Here is an 18586-nt window from a genome sequence, read left to right on the forward strand (position 1 = left end):
AATGCTGCTATCCTGTGGGACACAAGGTGTTTTATAAAATAATTGTATTTTTTCTTTTATAAAAAAAACTCTTCAGTAAGCTGCTAGTGTGATCAGGATTGAGAAATGCCCAGTCAGGAGTCATCTTTCAATATAACAGTTTTACATTGGGATTGTATTTAAACACATTTATTTATTTGTTTATATATTTATTTAAATATTGATGTGTTGTTAGATCTTTATTCTACATGCTGTTTCTCTAGTGTGATTACTCAACACAAGACGTTTTGATGACTGTTCTCAATTGATGTATTTTGCATGTATTAGGAGCACTCAGGATTCGAATCTCCAATGGCACAGGCATAGTATGTTTTCCATGTCTATTGATTGCTAGGCAGTACGTCATCCATTTGCACTTTAAAAACATCTTACTTCCTCTTCCGTGTCATGTGATCAAGGCCCCACGTGGGCTGAAACGCGTCATGGCGGTGGTGGTGTCGGGCACTAAATAAATAATATTGCACCATCCAACGGGTTTGCTTCGTCTGTTTTCCAGTGCGTGACTGTACCTGAAGGACGACTCAACCATATATATATATATATAAATATATATAAATATATATATATATATAAATATATATAAATATATATATATATATATATATATATATATATATATATATATATATGTATAAGTATATGTATAAGTATATGTATATATATATATATATGTTCTTTCTAAATTGTACAAGGAATTCCATCTCTGAGAAGCAGCGTCATTGTACGTTATGTGTCGAAATGTGTACATTTTCATTTATTTTTTTGCACCATTTTGTTAAATCAAAAACAAAGGAGAAGATGTACAAAGAAGTGGCTGAGTGTGTGGTTAGCCTCCCGGGCTTTACGACACACTCCGCCACTTCAGAAACGCAAGGCTGCACCATATTTACAAGAATGTGGTGCAGCCTTGCTTTTCCCCCTGCGATGGCGCCAAGTTTAACAACTTAGCGCCAACAAAGGCACCCTTGCACCAGAGTGCAAGGGTGTCTGTGTGCAGGGGAGGATTGGTTATGTGTAGGAAGGTGTCCCTTCCTGCTCATAAACAATCCTAAAATGCAATTTTGTAACTTTAACGTGTGCTGCTTCAATAGGGGCTTGTACATATGCCCCAAAGTTTGTAAACTGATTTTAAGGTTAAACCGTTTGCAGAATAGAGATAAACACTTAAGGCCACATTATGAAGCCAGTAGGTCGGACCACTGGCCGCTATTGCGGCGGTCAGAAGACCACTGACAACCATGTGGCAGTCCCCCAGGCTACTGGTCATAAAGTCATCAGTACCACGGCGGGGGCATGTTGTGGCCAAGGAAAATGGCTGCCACCGTACAGCACATCCTGCACGTCAATGCACCGCTTCCCATGCACCATGTCGTGCATGGCACATGGCGCACGGAGGTAAGTGGGGGTGCTACATGTGCCCCCAGTGACACTTTTCATTGGCCCAGTATAGGTAGGGGCCCTGTTTGGCGACCCCTGATCCCTTTCTGACAACCTTTTGATGGCGGAGTTCCCGCCATGAAAAGGCTGTCGGAAAGGTATATCGTAATCCTGACAGCGGTACCTGCCTTGCCACTGCCTCCATTCCTGGATTCTCATCTGACCGCTACACTGTTGGGATCTATGATCCTGGCGGAGGCGACAGTGTTGCTTCTGAGAGCTGTGGGTCTGACCCCCAGTTTCGTGATGCGGTGGACGGACCGAAGGGCTGTCGATGGTCGGACCACCACCAATGAGTTGTCGGCTATCTGACTGCCAGCTTCGTAATGAGGTCCTTAAAAATATCCTTAGGATAAAATGTCCTGCTCAATAGATATCAACCAAATGATTGCAGAATTTTGATATATGCAATATTCTTAATGTAGAATTATTATGATTGATTTTCTGTGCTACAAATGAATACAATATTTTGAAGACTTTTGTTAAAGTATCCTTGAAAATTAAGGTCCACTCTGACAAGAAAGAAAAAAATATAATGAAGAAATATGGCTTACAACACCTACAATCAAACAATCACTTAAACAAATGAATAATCTCCATTAAAATACAGGGAATTGACACTACTCTGCTGTTATTAATTAATGCAACCTGCAAAAACGAAACAAAGTCCAGTAATATTACTTAGTAGTTTCGCCTGAATTCATAAGATCCCCAAACAACACTTCCATCTTCCTTTGGCCAGGAGGAGGTGTCATGCAGTGTGCTCGCCTCAGAGTTCTCTTCGGATGAGAAATGGGACATTTTGGTCGTTAACTCATTCGGAACAGTCATAAATGGCGAGAATGAATAAGACGGTGTCGTGGAAAAGCTTGAAGGGTAGTGTCCGTCCTCGAGGGCATGCAGGGAGTACGTCTGAGTCCCAGGGAGGGTAGAACTCCGGCTTGAGCTCCTGTACGATGGACCGCTTGCTGGATCATGATGAGGTGTGAGGCAGTTGGAGGTAGACGACGATACCGTTTGCAGGGTATCTGGACACAAGACATCTGGCTGGCTGAGGCTGTCTGGAACCGGCTGCTCCCAGGAATCTCTCTGTTGAGGTAAGTGCAAACGTCAGTCATGAGGGAGGAGCTGTGATCAATTACAACATGGGAAATGTGTCCACCCTTTTTATAGATGAATGTTAACTGTAAAGAGTAGGAATTTGATGACAGTAGAGATAGTCAGTTGGGTATAGGCAAGAGCAGAAATATTTCACTCTGTACAGCTCTGGTACAAAGGTATAGGTAGGAGGCAGACTTTTTAATGTATAGATATGTAAGAGATATTAGTGCATAAGTACGCGTGGAGTTACTTGCGTACAGATAAGTCTTTAGCTACTTTACTGAAGGTAGCATTAGATGAGAAAAGATAAGGCGTGGATGTAGGTATGGGTGTTTACAATGGTGTTTAGCAATATGATAGTGCTAGGAAGAGTTTGGGGAAGTAAGGTATTGTAGGGACAAACGAACTAGGGTATAGACTGGGGAAGAGGTAATAGGAGGTAAGTATGGGTAGAGATACCAGGTTATAGACGATGATGGATGAGTAAGATGTAGAAAAAAAATACATATTTGAGGGAATAAGACCCTCCCCTCCCCCAAACCCCCCCCCCCAACCGGCTTTATTATGGAAACAAGGGATCTATGTGAATCTGGAAAAATCAAGTGCAGGGAAATTTCACTAAGAAAGACTAATTATTCACTATAAAGGGTTTCTTTACATGCATTTTTACCCTGAATGATATACAGCCCATACACATCTCAAAGGTGTAAATGGAAGAGAGAGTATTCAGGGCCCCACAGTAAAATGGAAACAAGGGCATTATGAGAACCAGGAAAAATGAACTACAGGGAAATTTTATTGGAAAAGTGGACGCCTATTAGAGATTCTCGAGAAAGAGCACATTTTCATGCAGAATCCCCTACAGTCTATTAAACAAACATGGGTTCATATAGCAAGTTACTGTAGAACTGAAAGAGAGATGGGCAAACGGGTTATTATATCACAAATGTCCCGAATTATCCCATCCACCATATTATAAGTACATTATTTCGAATTGAACTTGTAATAAAGCAGATGGGATATGTCACATTTGTGATGGAGTACTCCTCCGCCAAACTTTGAATGAGGTCTTTTGTCTTCTTCCGTGAATACTGGAAATTCACCATCAAACCAATAGTAAAATAGGAGTTCTGTCAAACCGTTGAATAAAAATGTATATTTTCACAATGTACAATAAAAAGTGACTTTGTATTCCATAGTACAATTGTTGTTTTTTGCCTTCAATCGCAAGCCCCTAATTTTATTGCTGAGGCATTGAATGCAGATTTGTCAAAATTTGTTCTAAAATATCTTGAATGCTGCAATCTAAATATCCACTTTAAATTGTAAAGATTACCGTCCAGAATGTTTCACTTCTTATGGCAAGCATCAGGGAGTGTAAGATTTGCTGAAGTGTTTTTTCTTCTTTGGACCTTCGTGTTTATTCCTAGGTTTAGCAAGAATGTTGGCATGAGTAGAAGGCAGCTTTCATTGCCGCTGATCAATCATTTCTTGCTAGTTGAAGTATGGAGCTTCACAGCTGTGTGAATGAAGGTCATGGGCAGAGGACTGTGATATAACCTAACTGTAACTGTAATTGTAAATTATATTTAGATTGTGCTTACTAACACTGACCAGGCATTGAAGCACTTTGTGGCGGTTAGCACCTTACTCCGGAAGCTAAGGTTAGCGGTGAATAGGTAGTACATTAGTAATTGGGGGGCATATTATCAAGGGCTTTATCTCCGCTAAAGCGGAGATAATGCCATCGCCCTATTAACAAGGCAGCGCAAACATGAATTAGCGCATGTTTGCTGCCTTTTTAGTAACGCCTCGCTTTACATCGCTAATAAGATGCAAAGTGGGCGTACCTTCAGGAAACAACAGGAAAATGATCGCCGACCTCACATCGTTGTATTTACAAGCCATCCTCGAAAAAGCTTAGCGATGTAAAAATCCACGCTAAGCGCGGATATCACCTAATACGAACGTCTGCTAAATTCTCGACTTCGCCATGTACATAATGGGAGGTGGATTGTAAAGTTACATCCACTTCTCCCTATTAACAACATTTTCCTAAGCGCTGTTCAAACATCGCTGGTTTCCATGCGATGTTGATGTCAATCGCCGTATATCTCCGGATTTCACATCGCCTGTTAGCAAATCGTTGCAAATACGCCGCTAACATGGCGATGTGATCCGGCGATATACGGCGATAATGAAAAATGCGCTAGACGCGTATAGCGATATTTATCGCTCGTTTTTGATAATATGCCCCATGGTTTTCCTTTTCCTTGAAATCATTACAATGTGTAGGAATGAGGGTGCTAGCTCCCCTCTCAATCAGACAGCGGCGGCCGCCATAAACAAAGGGTGGTAAGGCGGGTGACATCCTGTGGGGAGGGGGGAGAATTGAATTATTTTTAAAACTTTACGTTTGCCGCCGGCTGCTCTAGCGTTGCATCTCCTCTTCCAGTCTGCTGGTCCCAGCAGGCCCTGGGACAGACTCCCTGTCCAATCCCCGTGCTGCTGCACTGGGATTGGTCTGAGCAGGCAGAAACAATGCCCTGCTCAGACCAGGGAGTCTGTGTGGTTTCTCCAGCCCGGCTGCTTAATACTGCAGGGCCAGAGAAAACCTAAGTGCTCATGTGTGTTTTGGTCATCCTGAGACAGCCGGGCAAAACTCATATGCACATTTAGGGAGTGGAGTGCACATCGCACTCCTCCTCCTCCCTCCCATACTTCAGCCCCGCCCCTCCCAATAGCGCTGGCTAAGAGCCGACAAATGTAAATTAAATCGATGTAAGAACATCCTTTTAATTCACATTTGCTGGCTCTGAGCCAGGCAGTGGGGCGGCGCTCCTCCGCCATTGCGGAGGAGCCACACCTGCATCCAGAACCACCCAACCAACTTGGCATCCATTTTGCCAATAGGGTTGAGCTCATTTACGATAAAGTTTTTCTACTGCCCGTGTGAAAAGTGCTCGATTGTCATCCGAGAATATGGTTGTGCTATTCAAATACTTCAAATAAAAAATGATTTATATAAAGTGTACACCTGTAACTTGTCTGTGTGTTTATGAGAGCCACAGCCACTTTTTGGAAAGTAGGACTTCTGGTACAGCCTGGTTCCTTGCCATAGGATTAACTGTCAAAACAGTGTAACAGGCTTTGCTACATCTTGAGAATCGGATTGTGGATCAGGTGATTTAGCAGAAGGGAATTAGAATGTTTAATTAAGACAGAAGTAAACCAGGTAAACAACATGACTGCTAGGCATTTCTCATCTGAGCGCTGAAACATAATTCCATGATCCACAGTGTCACGTGCATGTGAGAACTGAATGAGTGCATGCCCATGAATCCACAATACTCCTGATATTATCTAGCATCAGCAGAGGTGGACTCAGTGCCTCACTTTGGGCAAAAGCCACTGGCCAGATGTTCCTGTGTTCCAAAACGTCAGACAGTTTATCAGAGACCAATTTTTCAAGGATTTTACTGAAAACTAAAAGAAGTGCGCTAGGTCTGTAAATACTGATCTCAAGGGTCTCTAAATTAGTCACTTGCAGAATAGGCGTTATAGTCCCACTCCTCGAGATGTGAGAGACATAACCCAGCCAAAACTCTGGTGCTAAAGATGTCGCATAAAGTCGAACAGATGTAAGGGCTCAGAGTTTTTAAAACCATCTGGCGTACCATGTCCTATGTAATCTCACAAAAAAATGTTTAAAAATGTCATACATTGGTGGTCATTGATCCAAAAAATGCATTCCTTAAACTAAAAAAATTAAATATATCGGGGCAGATTTATAATAACTGGCGCATCCCTGCATATCAGCAGGGATGCACCAGTTATTTTGCGCCCCAGCTCCGCCATCATGAATGCGCCGCATTTATAATGCAGCGCACCATGGGGCAAATACGGCACAGATGCGTCACGCATCTGTGCCGTAAAAGTGGCGCATTGCTGGAGTTGCGTCGCAAGCGCGACGCAGCTCCAGCAATGCTCTGGAGGGCCCTATCTGCACAATGCTGCGTCAATCCTTACGCCTGCTTCAAGCAGGCTCAGGGTTTTGACGCAGCATGGGCCTAAAAGTGACTGAGTGAAATCTTGTAGATTTCACTCAGCCACTTTTAGGAGGCGTTCCTGCACCGGAACGCCCCCACCTGCCCTGGAACGCCTACATGTGGCGCAGGGCTTTACAACATGACGCATCTCCCAGATGCGTCACGTTGTAAATACCCCGCACCATGGCGCAGGATTTGCGCCGCTGCTGCGTCACAAAATTGACGCAACGGTGGCGCAAAAGTGGCGGAAGTGCAACATAAATCTGCCCCTAAATTTGATATGCTAGTGAGACTCCTCTCCTCAGCCCCTCTCAGTGCTTACTCGTGAAAAGGGCCTTGTTGTGAGTTCACCAGTTTCAGTTTCAATTTCAATGTGAAATTAATAATTTCCAACCTGTTAAGTGCCGTCTTTGCTGGTAACAAAATAAATTATCCTGTATTCATATATATATGCATAACGCAAAGAAAATATCAGATTAGGGGCAAGCATGTGGTGCCTGATTCAAGGAGAAAAATACACAAAACCGGACGTCTACAGAACTTGTGTTTCCTAATACAATTTGCCTAGACTTCCCACTGCTAGGAGGTTTTCCAAAAATCCCAAGGAGAGCACAAGGAAATCTATTCAAATTTTAGATTCCCATGCATACTTTTTCTCTATATTTGCTGCTATGGATTATTCACAAAGCGTGCGGTCTGGAGTAGTGAGACAGAGATGTGTATTTGCCCAATAAATAATTGTCCCTTTCCCCCAACCTGTCAATGTAGAGAAGACTTTCTACTACATCCCTTGAAGTATGGGGTACTCCATACCTTAACCCGTTTTTAAAGAACACTTGCTCATTCTTTTTTGTAGGATTAACAGTATATGTGCTTCTAGGAACTATTTTTAATCATGCTGCATTTATCTGGTTTTAATCAACAAGGCAACAGGTACCTTGTAGGTTAAGTGGACCTCTGACTTGACTTAACAGGCTAGCAATAGTAATGCAAATTGTCAGTCAATACCAAAAATGTTATGACTTAGTAGGCATTGCACTACATACTATGGCCACCTGCTGAAACCCCTCGACTTTCCTTTTCCTACGCCTACTCTTAAGTATATGTATATTGAAAATGTGTGGTTTACTCACTTGCATGGGAAATTTGGAGTAAGAAAAAAATCCAAACTCATACATTTGTAAATCAGGATTTTAGTTTTCCAATTACAGGTTTACTTACCTTCTTGAGCACCAGAGTGGAACTTAGATCCACCAAAGGTATTGTGAATCTACCCCCTGGAGAACAATTATTTGGGACCGATTCACATCTGTTTTTGTTTCCAACGCATATGTTGTATGATCTATTTCATATATGTAAGTATACAAGACATGGAAAATGACTTACTTTACTTCCCATGTTTATATTCAATATCACAAAAAATGGTGAGAAAAAAATATTTCAACTACCTATCCAATTTTTACAATGCTTATAGGCAAATTCTTACTAGTAAGAAATGTGGCGAATCTCCAGAGAAGTGTGGCAGGATTGGCGGTAGTGCTGTTGTGCTGAAGACAGATCCAGTGGTAGCTGTTAGGGATGTGCTACGGTAGTCTCCGAAGGAGTCTGTGAAATACGGGTCCAGCATGGGTGGGTAGCCTTGAACCGAGGACGTCTCACATGTTAATGACTTTGTGCCCAGTGCTGATGAGTAGATATCATTTGAGAGCTGTTTCCCTGTATGGTAGTCTGAATCGCATAGGTACGGCCTTCGAACACCATAGTAGCTTGACAAAGCAGGTGAACCTGAGGATAGAAACAATCTGTGTGACACAGCAGAATTGACAAAGCAAAAAACGTGACTCAGCAAGTTGAGGAATTCGACCTGGAAACAAAAATGCATCAATTGCCAGATCCTGTCTGACATACAGGGATGCATTAAGCACATATTATAACAACAGTTTTGCTAATTTCTCAGTACAATAGTATTGAAACTTCAAAATATAATTGATACATGGAATTTTAACAAGAGATGTTAGGTGTTGGAAATGGCCCTTTCTAGGGTGCTTTCCCTCGACTTTTTGTTTTTCTCCTTTTTTGTTTTCTGCTGATCTAGGCCTTAGGACTTAGAGCCATTCAGTGCCAAAGCAGTCTGCTTGTCATATACATACTGGTGATTGGTGTATACATGATTGGCTGATTCTAGTTACCTGTAAGTCTCTTGTCTAGGGTAAGACATATACTAAGGGGCATGAGCCTCGAATGCTTCTCCGTGGGCCTGCAGCACTGGTTGTGCCATCCATGGAAGTGGCTCATCGATGGTGCCACAGGTTTGTCCTGGTGGGGCCTATGTGTGCTGGTTTCTGTTACTCGGCTTGGTATTTAAAAAGCTACGTGGCAAGGCAAGGTTCTGCATGTCTTTTGCTATATCCGAGTATTCCCTGGGAACAGGGTGCGGTGGTGTGAAGAGGTGGGGCATGTGCGCATATGCTTTCCATGCAAGGGTCATGACTGGCACAGGATGGTGTGTTTGGTACAGCGGGGATAGCTTCTCGCATTGGATTAGCAAGGGGGAATGTAGGGGAAGGCTATTGAGCAATATTTCCTACGTGCAGAATAGTAGCAGTGTAGTGTTTGAGATCGATGAGTTTGTAATGACCAATCCTCTCCAGTAGTGCGAGTGGATCCGACATTACACTTGTGGAAATGTCACTTTGTTGACTCTGTGCCTATCAGCCTGTCTCCAATTCACATCTGGGTGCTGGGGAGACAGATACATCTGTGCATTCCTCATAAAATGCTATAAACTAGGGATCTCAAGGGAAACTGAGGACCTCTGACTCTGAGAAGCCACTCTGGGACGGTTGGGTGGGGGTGGAATTGGCACTTTCATTCCAAGGGGCAGGGTCTCAGCCCCACTAACGATAGTGATTGAACCTCCTAGGGTAGGATGGCAGACAGGAAAAAATATAAAGATGACCTGTGCATTTCACTTTACAATACATTACAATTTCGAAGTGGTCATATCTTCAAATGCCAAAGGGGGTATTACTACCCCCTGTTATAGCGTCTGAAAGTAGGTACACTTTTGGATTTGGAACCATACAACGCTGGGACATTGACAAGAGGAATCATTAGGGCAGGAGGGAAGGAACTGGATTATCCACAGACTTGTGATGGCCAGAAGCTTGTCGTGCTCTAGGAAGGAGACTATCACTTAGTGAATTTTGCCTGGACGTTGCTGGCCTGCAGCTAGGTGCCAACAGTTGTGGCCCGGGTCCCTAAGTACTCTCCAAGGGGAGGTTGGCTGGCCTCCTGTCCACGAGATCCCAGTGATACAAAGTATCTCTCAATTTCCACAAGATCATAAGGACTGCGCCGGGTGCTACAGAATCAGGGGAAAGTGATCATTGGTTGAGACAAGGACTTTCCTGATGTACACCATCATCACAATGTGCAGAGGAGTGTGTTTGTAAAGATCAGCAGCCCACCTGAGGTGCTGGGACATGAGGAGGTCGAGGGGTGTGGGGTAAGTTTGCAGAGTGTGAGGTACCCTTGCTTGTAACCAGGGGACCTGTTCTAGTTTGGACTCCAGAGCGTCTGGTGTCCTAGTGGTATTGAGGGACCTGACCTGGAAGCTGAGAATGTTTTTGACCTCCAGAGCAGGAGGAGGACAGTGTCTGATATCGCGGCCTCAATCTGAGGTTGCAAGCTCTGACTCCCTGGACCCATGCCACAGGGTACTTTGTTGTGGAGAACATCATGACGGGGCCCGAAGGGTATTTCTTATGTGCAGAATAGTAGCAGTGTAGTGTTTGATATCAGTAATTTCATAATGACGAATCCTCTCTGGTAGTGTGAGTGGATCCAACATTAGGCATGTGAAAATGTTACTTTGGAGAAGTAGGCATTTCGATGCTAGAGGCTCTGTGTGCCTGTCGGCCTGTCTCCAATTCACATCTGGGTGCTGGTAGGACAGCTACATCTGTGCAATTCTGATAAAAGGCCCCCTACAGTACCTACAGCTGGCTGTCAGGAGCTACGGCAGCTTGCACCTCCATCTGAGGGGGGACACTTCTCCAGACTTGGAAGCACACCAGATTACTGGGTCACAACCTTTTGTCTACGGGGAGAATAGTGATCCTGCGTTTGTGCAGGTGCCACCGGGTGCCTGGAGGTCTAATCCAAATGGATGATACTAATTAACTGCCTCTTTCCGTTTTAGGTGGTTTTGTCAATCTAATCAACATGGCACCAGCAGGGGCAATGTGTATCGCTAGTTGTTGAGTGACTGAGGAGCTGGGCCATGAGGCATAGTCAAAGACCTGTGATTGCTTGGCTATTGCAAATGTCATGGGTATGCGATGTTGGGAAATGTTATGTTGGATGAATACCTCTGAATAGGGCATGTATGTTCATGCCATTCTGCTGCTAATGGGAAAGTTCGACAATTGCATTGAACTATAAAGTGTATATAAAATGTGTATCTCGGTTTGAATTCAATGTGTGTGTAATACAAAGACCAGTGTTTTATACATACGGTGCAGAAACTTTTTGTGGTGCACACAGTGTGTTGCAAGGGCGGTGTTGTGCCAACACTTTAAACGTAGGCCCTAAGGATAAGCATGACTGCTCGGTGCCATGCGATGTTATCTAAGAGATAAGCATAACTCTGCACATCTATGTTTGACAGGTATTTATTTTCCCTATGTCTGAAAATGTAATGAAAATAGGAGGATTAATAAGAAAAGAAATCTTGCACAATGGAGTCAGCATCTATGTTGCTGCTATTTTTTTTTATTTTAAAAAAACACATGCAGATCTAGTTATATATTTGTAAGTAAAATACAAATGTTTAAGCTTGAAAAATACATTTAAAGTTGGTAGCGGCTGCTGTCATTTCAAAGTGGCAGGACGTAAAAGTTGGGGATCAGTATTACATCGTGAGCGAGCCTGACTAATGTGGGGAAGTTCCCCTTGAGAAATATTTTTAAAAAAGAGTGTCAAATGGCGCATCTTAAAGTAAATTTGGAGAAATAGCACCACCAGAATAAATCCGATATACAATACAAAATGTTCTTTTGCAACGTCATGTTAATTCACTTTGTTGTGTGTTCTGCTAATTTGCTTATTTATTTGATGTTTGCAGGATGATAAACATAGTCTGTTCTCACTCTTGTACTGCAACCTCTCACTCCCCTTGGTTTGCCTACACAATGCTTATTTTTTTTATAAAAGCAGGCAACAAGGTTTCCATCTGATCTCAAAGTTCCTCATGTGCAGAAAATAAACGACAGTGAGAAAATTGGTTAACAAAGAAAAGTTTGCGAACATATTTACATGTTATAATAAATACAAGTGTGTTTTTGTTTACATGGGGGCAGAAACTTGTGCAAGAATATGTTGTGCAATTTAGCTGCCGCTGCTTTTAATTTTCTGCTATCCTGCTGCCTCTAATGACATGAATTAGTCATTTAAGATCATTGAAAATATATGTACTGTGGGAAATGATTTAAAAAATAAACTTTTGACTTGCAAACCATATTAGAAGTGTACCTTACAATGTGTTTAAACTGTTGCAGAAATGTTTTCACACAGAAAATGACACGTTGGAAAATGTGCCTGTATTATAACATGAGAGAACCATTTGAAAATGCATTATTAATATCACAAATAATTTGCAAGTAGATTACATGGCGGGAAAATGAGCTTGCATAAATATATATGAAAAGGATTGTGAGAAAATAAAAATTTCCTGATAATCACTACTAATGACAATCTGCCTTGAGCTTAAAAAATGACACGCAGACATCTGGTGCTGAAAACATGAAAACAAGAGGCTTTGATACTCAAGGTCTTTAACCAGACACTTTCCCTTTAATAAATCTTGTTCTTTAGAATGCTAAAAGATGAACAAATATAATTTATAGTTAATGTGACTAATTTAGATTCTGTCTTAACTATAGAATGTGTTTCTTAACTTACAATTATTATTGTACAGCATTAATGTGTAGTTTGTATTAAATTAACACAACATTTAAAAGTGCAAAAAACAGTGACAGCTAACTAGAATATTGCTTTGTAGAAATGCAGCTTGCATAATAGTAGAATTGGCCTTTCGTTTCTGAAAAAAGACACCTCACATAAAATAGAGCATATAACCTGAAACCTTCATGATATCGTATTTGTTGGTGGTAGAATGTTATTATTTAAACAGAGCCTTATTCATGACTGCCTTAAAGCTTCATTTATTTGCTATAGAGAACAGAAAGCATGCGTATTTCAAAATGCATTACCATATTGTGTTTCTAAAGATTTCCTGCTGAAATAATAAGATTATTTGCAGGTTACAGACTATGTTTTCAGTTACAATAACAGTTGTTTTACCAAAATGTTAGGAAATTAAGTCATTTAAAAAAAATGATTCGAACTTTGGAGAGGATGTGCCCTGAGAAAGATTTATTCATTTTGCCACAAAGGAGATAGCCAGCTCACATGATGGATGACATGGGAGAATGCTGAGATTTCCACTGGATGAAGACAAGAAGAGAATATGCTTTATTTCAACTATAAGTTACTGTGTTTATCAACAAGTTCCCAGCTTAGGAGCTTTAGATTTGGACAGATTTTGACTGAAGAGATTCCTTTAGCACAGCAAAGACGCAGCTGGCGGGGGCAGATCAGCTGAGAATCAGAGCAGAAAGGACAGGCTGTGTTCTCTTGGCATTTATTACAGCCCAAGCTTACTGCTTTGACTAATTGGCTTTGCCAGGGCTTTTTTTGCTCAATGCTTCATTTTCTGCTTAGGGGAAATTCTGCAATTATAAATTTTTGATTTTTAGCGTCATTCTATTCCCACTCTTGCCTTTGTTTTTGAGCTCTTCATGGGTTCTGACTGATATAATTTGCACGTCATTTCTTCGAATAGGGATTCTTTCCTTTATGGCGAACACTGTATTTACATTATAATATGATCTGCACTAACTTAATTTTTCTCTTATCAATTCTGTAACCTTATTGATATTTGACTAATGCATAAAGAATTGGAGAACCCTGAACTTTTATAAGAAAATTTAAACATTTGAAAATTACGCATACCTCTCAATATAGACTGAAAATAAAGAACTTGACAGTTGATGATACACTTGACCTGTAAATTCTGTTTCAGCTCCAATTCAGAACACAGCGGCAAAGGTCCATTGACCTGTCAAGAGCCATCAGGAATTCGAGAGGATGGAATCTGTAAGTTAGGGTGTTTAGTCTTAAATACTCACTTGACTAAATCCTCTAAGACTTCCCACATACTTGAATGGGATAGAATAGGAAAATAAAATGTAACAAAGTACTCACAGTCGCAGGCTGGCTGGTCTGGTGAACCAAAATCAGCTGTGGCAAAATTGCTCAAACCACTCATTCTTCCTTATTCTCTTCTTTCTCCCTCTTTACATCTGTCTGCTAACCCTCTCTCTGTCTAATCGTCTCCTCCCTCTCTCATCTCTTTCTCTCCACATTCTCTTGAATTCCTACTATCCCTGCAATTATCCTTGGGAGCTGAGGAAGTGAGATGCACCTGCCTTGGGCCTAGGTTGTCATAGTCAGCTTTCAGCCCCCTCACTGTACAGAAAAGTCACCACTTACAATGTTGAGGGGTGGAGCATCCCAGATTCCCTAGCGGGAACAGGGAGTTACAAGATGTTAACAAAATGTTCATTGAGCAAAATGTCACTATCAAGCAAATGGCAAGTTCGAGAAAGACACTACAGAAGTTATGAAGTGCACCTGAGGTGATTCAAGATTGAAGGGACACCATCACATTCATTAGGCTTGGTGAGGAATCCCAACAACCGTTAGATGTCAGAAAAGTATGCAGCAACCCAATCATCTACTACCCCATTCTTTGCTTGGTTCTACAGGGGTTGGGAGGTAGGGAGGTAGTGATGGATGGATAGCATGTACCAATTATTGATATTACCTTCTCCCCTTATCATTTTATGCCCCCAATTGAAGCTCATTTATATGGAATGAGCTGTACTTGAGTTCCTTCCTATCCAGCTTACTCCAAACCCCAGCAGTGGCCTCCAGTGGCCTCCAGTGGCCTTCCTTTGGAAGTTGTGGTCCCGAGGCATTCTGATTATAACTAGACATTCCTTAGTAAAGTCAGGACTGGTTCTAGCATTTGTCGGGCCCTAAGCAGAACAAGAACATGCAAGGCCCCTCTAAGACGTAACTTCACAGGACGTGACATCACAGGAAGTGACATCAATTGAATATTAATTTTCTGGCATTGTTGAAGCAGCTTCACAAAATACGACTTACCTAGTATGGATATCATTAAAATGGCCAAAAATATAGTATCTATGATCTCTAGATCTCCTGTCAGGACATGTGCAAGAAAAGGTCCTACTGGGAGTGAGATTTCATAGAAAGATCAAGAGGTGTAATAGAGTACACAGAGAGCAGGATTGACATTCAGCAGACACATTAAGGATGGTTCAAGATCAAAACCCTGTGTGAAGGATGATACATGCATCTCAAAAAACTACAACATTTTGTTTTTACATTTTTATCAAGGAAAATATAGAGATAGTGAATTGAAAACTTTGGCTGAAGGTTCAACGGACTTAGTAGCACACATTGGTCCAAAAACATCTTAATCGCTGACAGACTCATATTTTTTGCTGATTCTGCCTACTTACATCCACATCTCCCCTTCATGCTCTACTTTTCACCTCATCTCTTGCCCAACTATTACCTACTCTTACTGGTTCAGCCCCCTCTTTCATGCTTGACCAACTTGAATTTTGTTTCTTTATCACACATCAGAGAACTTTCAAATATGTGCATTCAGAGTGTGTATTGTATAGACACCTATTGTGGTTTATTTATATACTATAACTTTGATCTCTGTTTAAAATAATCTATCCCGCGTATAGGGTACACATGAACCCTGAAGTACCTTGGTCAGGGCCACAGAATTTTACGGTTTTGCAGTTGCTGCATTTTCCGCATAATTATGAATTTCCCGCATTTGCCACATAATCCATCTGCTGCATAATCTACAGCTTTTAACATAATATTCTTTTTCACTACATCATTTTGTTTACAGCTCAAATGGTTCGAAAGTTTCTAAAAACACAGCAGCGCATGTTGTTGCACATCAGAAAGTGCATCTCAAAGGTTCACTGGTCCTCTTTCTGTTGTTTATTGCTGTATTTAGGTATCATATTGGTACTAATCAGATGAAGCCTTTGCCCAGATAGTAATAACAATGAAAAAAATGACTAAAAATAAAATATGTAAAATATGCTCCATTATGCCACATAATTCATCTTTTCTTCTTGCTTAAGTTGGTAAACTGCCACATAATTTGGTCCTTTCCTTTTGCATAATTCCAGTGGCCTGCTCTTAGGTCACTAATACCAATATCAGGGCAGGGGCAATAATTTTTCTCAGTTCATGTTTACAAGCTCTCACTTTTACTGAATACATCTAAATGCTGTGATATGACCTAATATACTACGGTAAAACGCTACAGAGTGAAACTTTCTTTTTTGAATCTTGAAATTTAATAACATCAGTAAGCTCGTCACAGAACGTGACAGTACTTGGTAGTGGGTTACCGCGGTACCAGCTGGCAAAGCAATCGTCTTCACTGCACAGACACCTATACCACAGCAGTCCCTCCTGGCATAGAGGGTTGTCACTAAGGCCAGCAGATGTCTTGGCACAATTACAACCATGGTTTCCCCTTATGGCATACGGGGTCATCTCAATGAGGTGGTATGGGTGTAACACTGTCCGCATTGGCATTTGATCCAAAGCAGCCCTCTTCTGACATACAGGGTTCACTGATCCAATCCTGAACACTGGCACTGATCCATTCAGTGCACAGCCGTTTCCTCACACTGAGTGCTCTCGACAGGGCTCCCCACTGGACCTCACTCTTTCCAGCACTCTTCTCTTCCTCACAGGGCACACTGATCTTGGCAAGAAGGCAGGCTCCAGAGCAGGTCATCTTGGTTCCCTTGGTGATCTTCCCTCACCCAGCAGGAAGACTAGCAGGCCTTTGCCCACAGTCCTGGTCCCAGGCAGGAGTCTTGCAGAGCTGCCCCTTCTCACACAGCTTGTCAGGCTGCTTTGTAGATGATAACTATTTTTGATCTCAAAATCCTCTTCTTATACTCCATTTCCAGACACCAGATGTGACTTAGCATCTGAGTCTTTGAAGTTTTATGTTGGGGTTCTGCTTCTTTTGAAGTACACCCTTCTCTCCTCTTCCTCTTGAAAGGCTGTCTCTCACAGCAGAAGAGACTCCAAAGCTGATAGTCCTACAGCACAGGCCATGGGAGTGACTAGAGTTCACACCTGGATGTCAAACACAGTGATATGTGCATCAAAAGGTTATTCCTGGCCTCCCAACACTCCTTTTATGATTCCCTTATCAGCCTCCTCTCCTTCCTGAGATGTGTCAAGGCACCTTCCTTGTGATCTCTCACTGAGTCAAAGAGCAATCTTTGGGGGTGTAGAGTGGGAGTCGCTCTCTCACTTCTCCATTGTATCCCACCCAGCATACAGGAATGAAGCAATACACAAATCTCTTTGGGGGGATTCCTCTACTCCTCATGTCTTCAACAGACAGGCCTTGGTTCCTATAATGGAACCAAGGTTCCTCCATGTAATGTACCATGGTAGGCACACTTGCACTCAGTGTATGGACATAGCGCATACACCATTCAGTGCTGTTGCCTCCATGCATTGTGCCACCACTGAAACACATACATTTAGCACACACATTCATTCTGTTAGCACTACACAGTACTGTAGCCTTTCAGCGTTGAGCCATGGTGCGCTACCTGCAAACATACACAAAAATAGCACACACATTCACATTGTACAACACTTCACATTTCACTTACTGTACTTTTCGCAGGAACACATACACCACATGCTTTCACTGTGCACGCGCCACACAGTACTATATCTCTCATGTAATGAATTCCTTGTCAGTATATATATACCCAGTACACACATTCACCACGCATTTACTGCACAGCACTGCTCGATCCCTGTGGTGTACCCTTTCCAGGCACTCATACATCCAGCACAGAGTCACCACTTTTGCACTGCGCAGCACTTTAAATCTAACTGATATAGGCCAAGGGTGAGTTAAGCACATAGCAGGAGAACTTTTATAAAGGTGAGGGAGCTTGTAGACCTTGTTCCAGTGACACAGGTTAAAAAGGACCAATTCACTGCTACTGATCACTGCAAGATATACTGCTACCACTGCACATGTGCTGCTTAGCTCCTGGTGAAGGCAGTGACCTTTCATGGCTGACAGTAGCACTTTAGGGGCCCCTCCCGGTCCAACAAGACCACAGTCCATGTAACAGGCCTATTCATGATGCACACGCATGATGATCCATGTTTGCCTAGGACAACATGAATCCGCATTAGGGATCCAGACTATAGCACAGTTGGGCAATTAGGTCAGGGATACACAACCATTACCATACAGAGGACATTTCCGTCCCAACACCCTGCTTCTCATTCATGCAAGGGCAGGGCTCAATTCACACCCAAAGGCACTTCAAGTACCCATCTAATCGCTGTTAATAAGCAGATGCCACAATTAGATTAATGAAACACTTTCATCCCATGGCTGCGATTCCTAGGGAAGGCCCTAGGCCTCGCAGTGCTGCACCACAGATGCACTATGGGTCTCATCGCACTGTAGTGTTTTTGAAGGTAGTGCTCTGGTTCGAGGCCCTGTGGTTGTGAGTGGGACCCTGGGCAGCGGACCTCACTGCCTATGCCTAGTACTGGCCCTTTAGCAAATTTGCACATGCTCTGTTTTGTTGTTTTGTTTCATAAAGATGAGACAGATGAGGCGTGACTTTACTAAGAAATGCATGCAGAGTTGGACAAGCTTCCACTTTCCCTGGTATTTTATATTTGCATCATGCACCTCTGGACATTAA

At 42.2% G+C, this 18586-nt stretch overlaps 1 protein-coding gene across 1 annotated transcript in view; it reads right to left on the reverse strand.

The window, feature by feature from the left end:
• Nucleotides 1–1190: 1190 nt before the first annotated feature.
• Nucleotides 1191–18586, reverse strand: part of POU2AF2 (POU class 2 homeobox associating factor 2) — a 304443-nt gene continuing 287047 nt past the window's right edge. Inside the window, exons 4-5 of the mRNA XM_085646444.1 lie at nt 8113–8411; nt 1191–2565 (exon numbers count right to left, since the gene is read on the reverse strand). Of these exons, the coding sequence (XP_085502570.1) occupies nt 2158–2565; nt 8113–8411 (707 nt within the window). The 3' untranslated portion in view covers nt 1191–2157. The remainder of the gene's footprint in view (nt 2566–8112; nt 8412–18586) is intronic.

Source organism: Triturus cristatus, chromosome 3_1, assembly GCF_964204655.1.
Source record: "Triturus cristatus chromosome 3_1, aTriCri1.1, whole genome shotgun sequence".
In the NCBI taxonomy this organism is placed as follows: domain Eukaryota; kingdom Metazoa; phylum Chordata; class Amphibia; order Caudata; family Salamandridae; genus Triturus; species Triturus cristatus.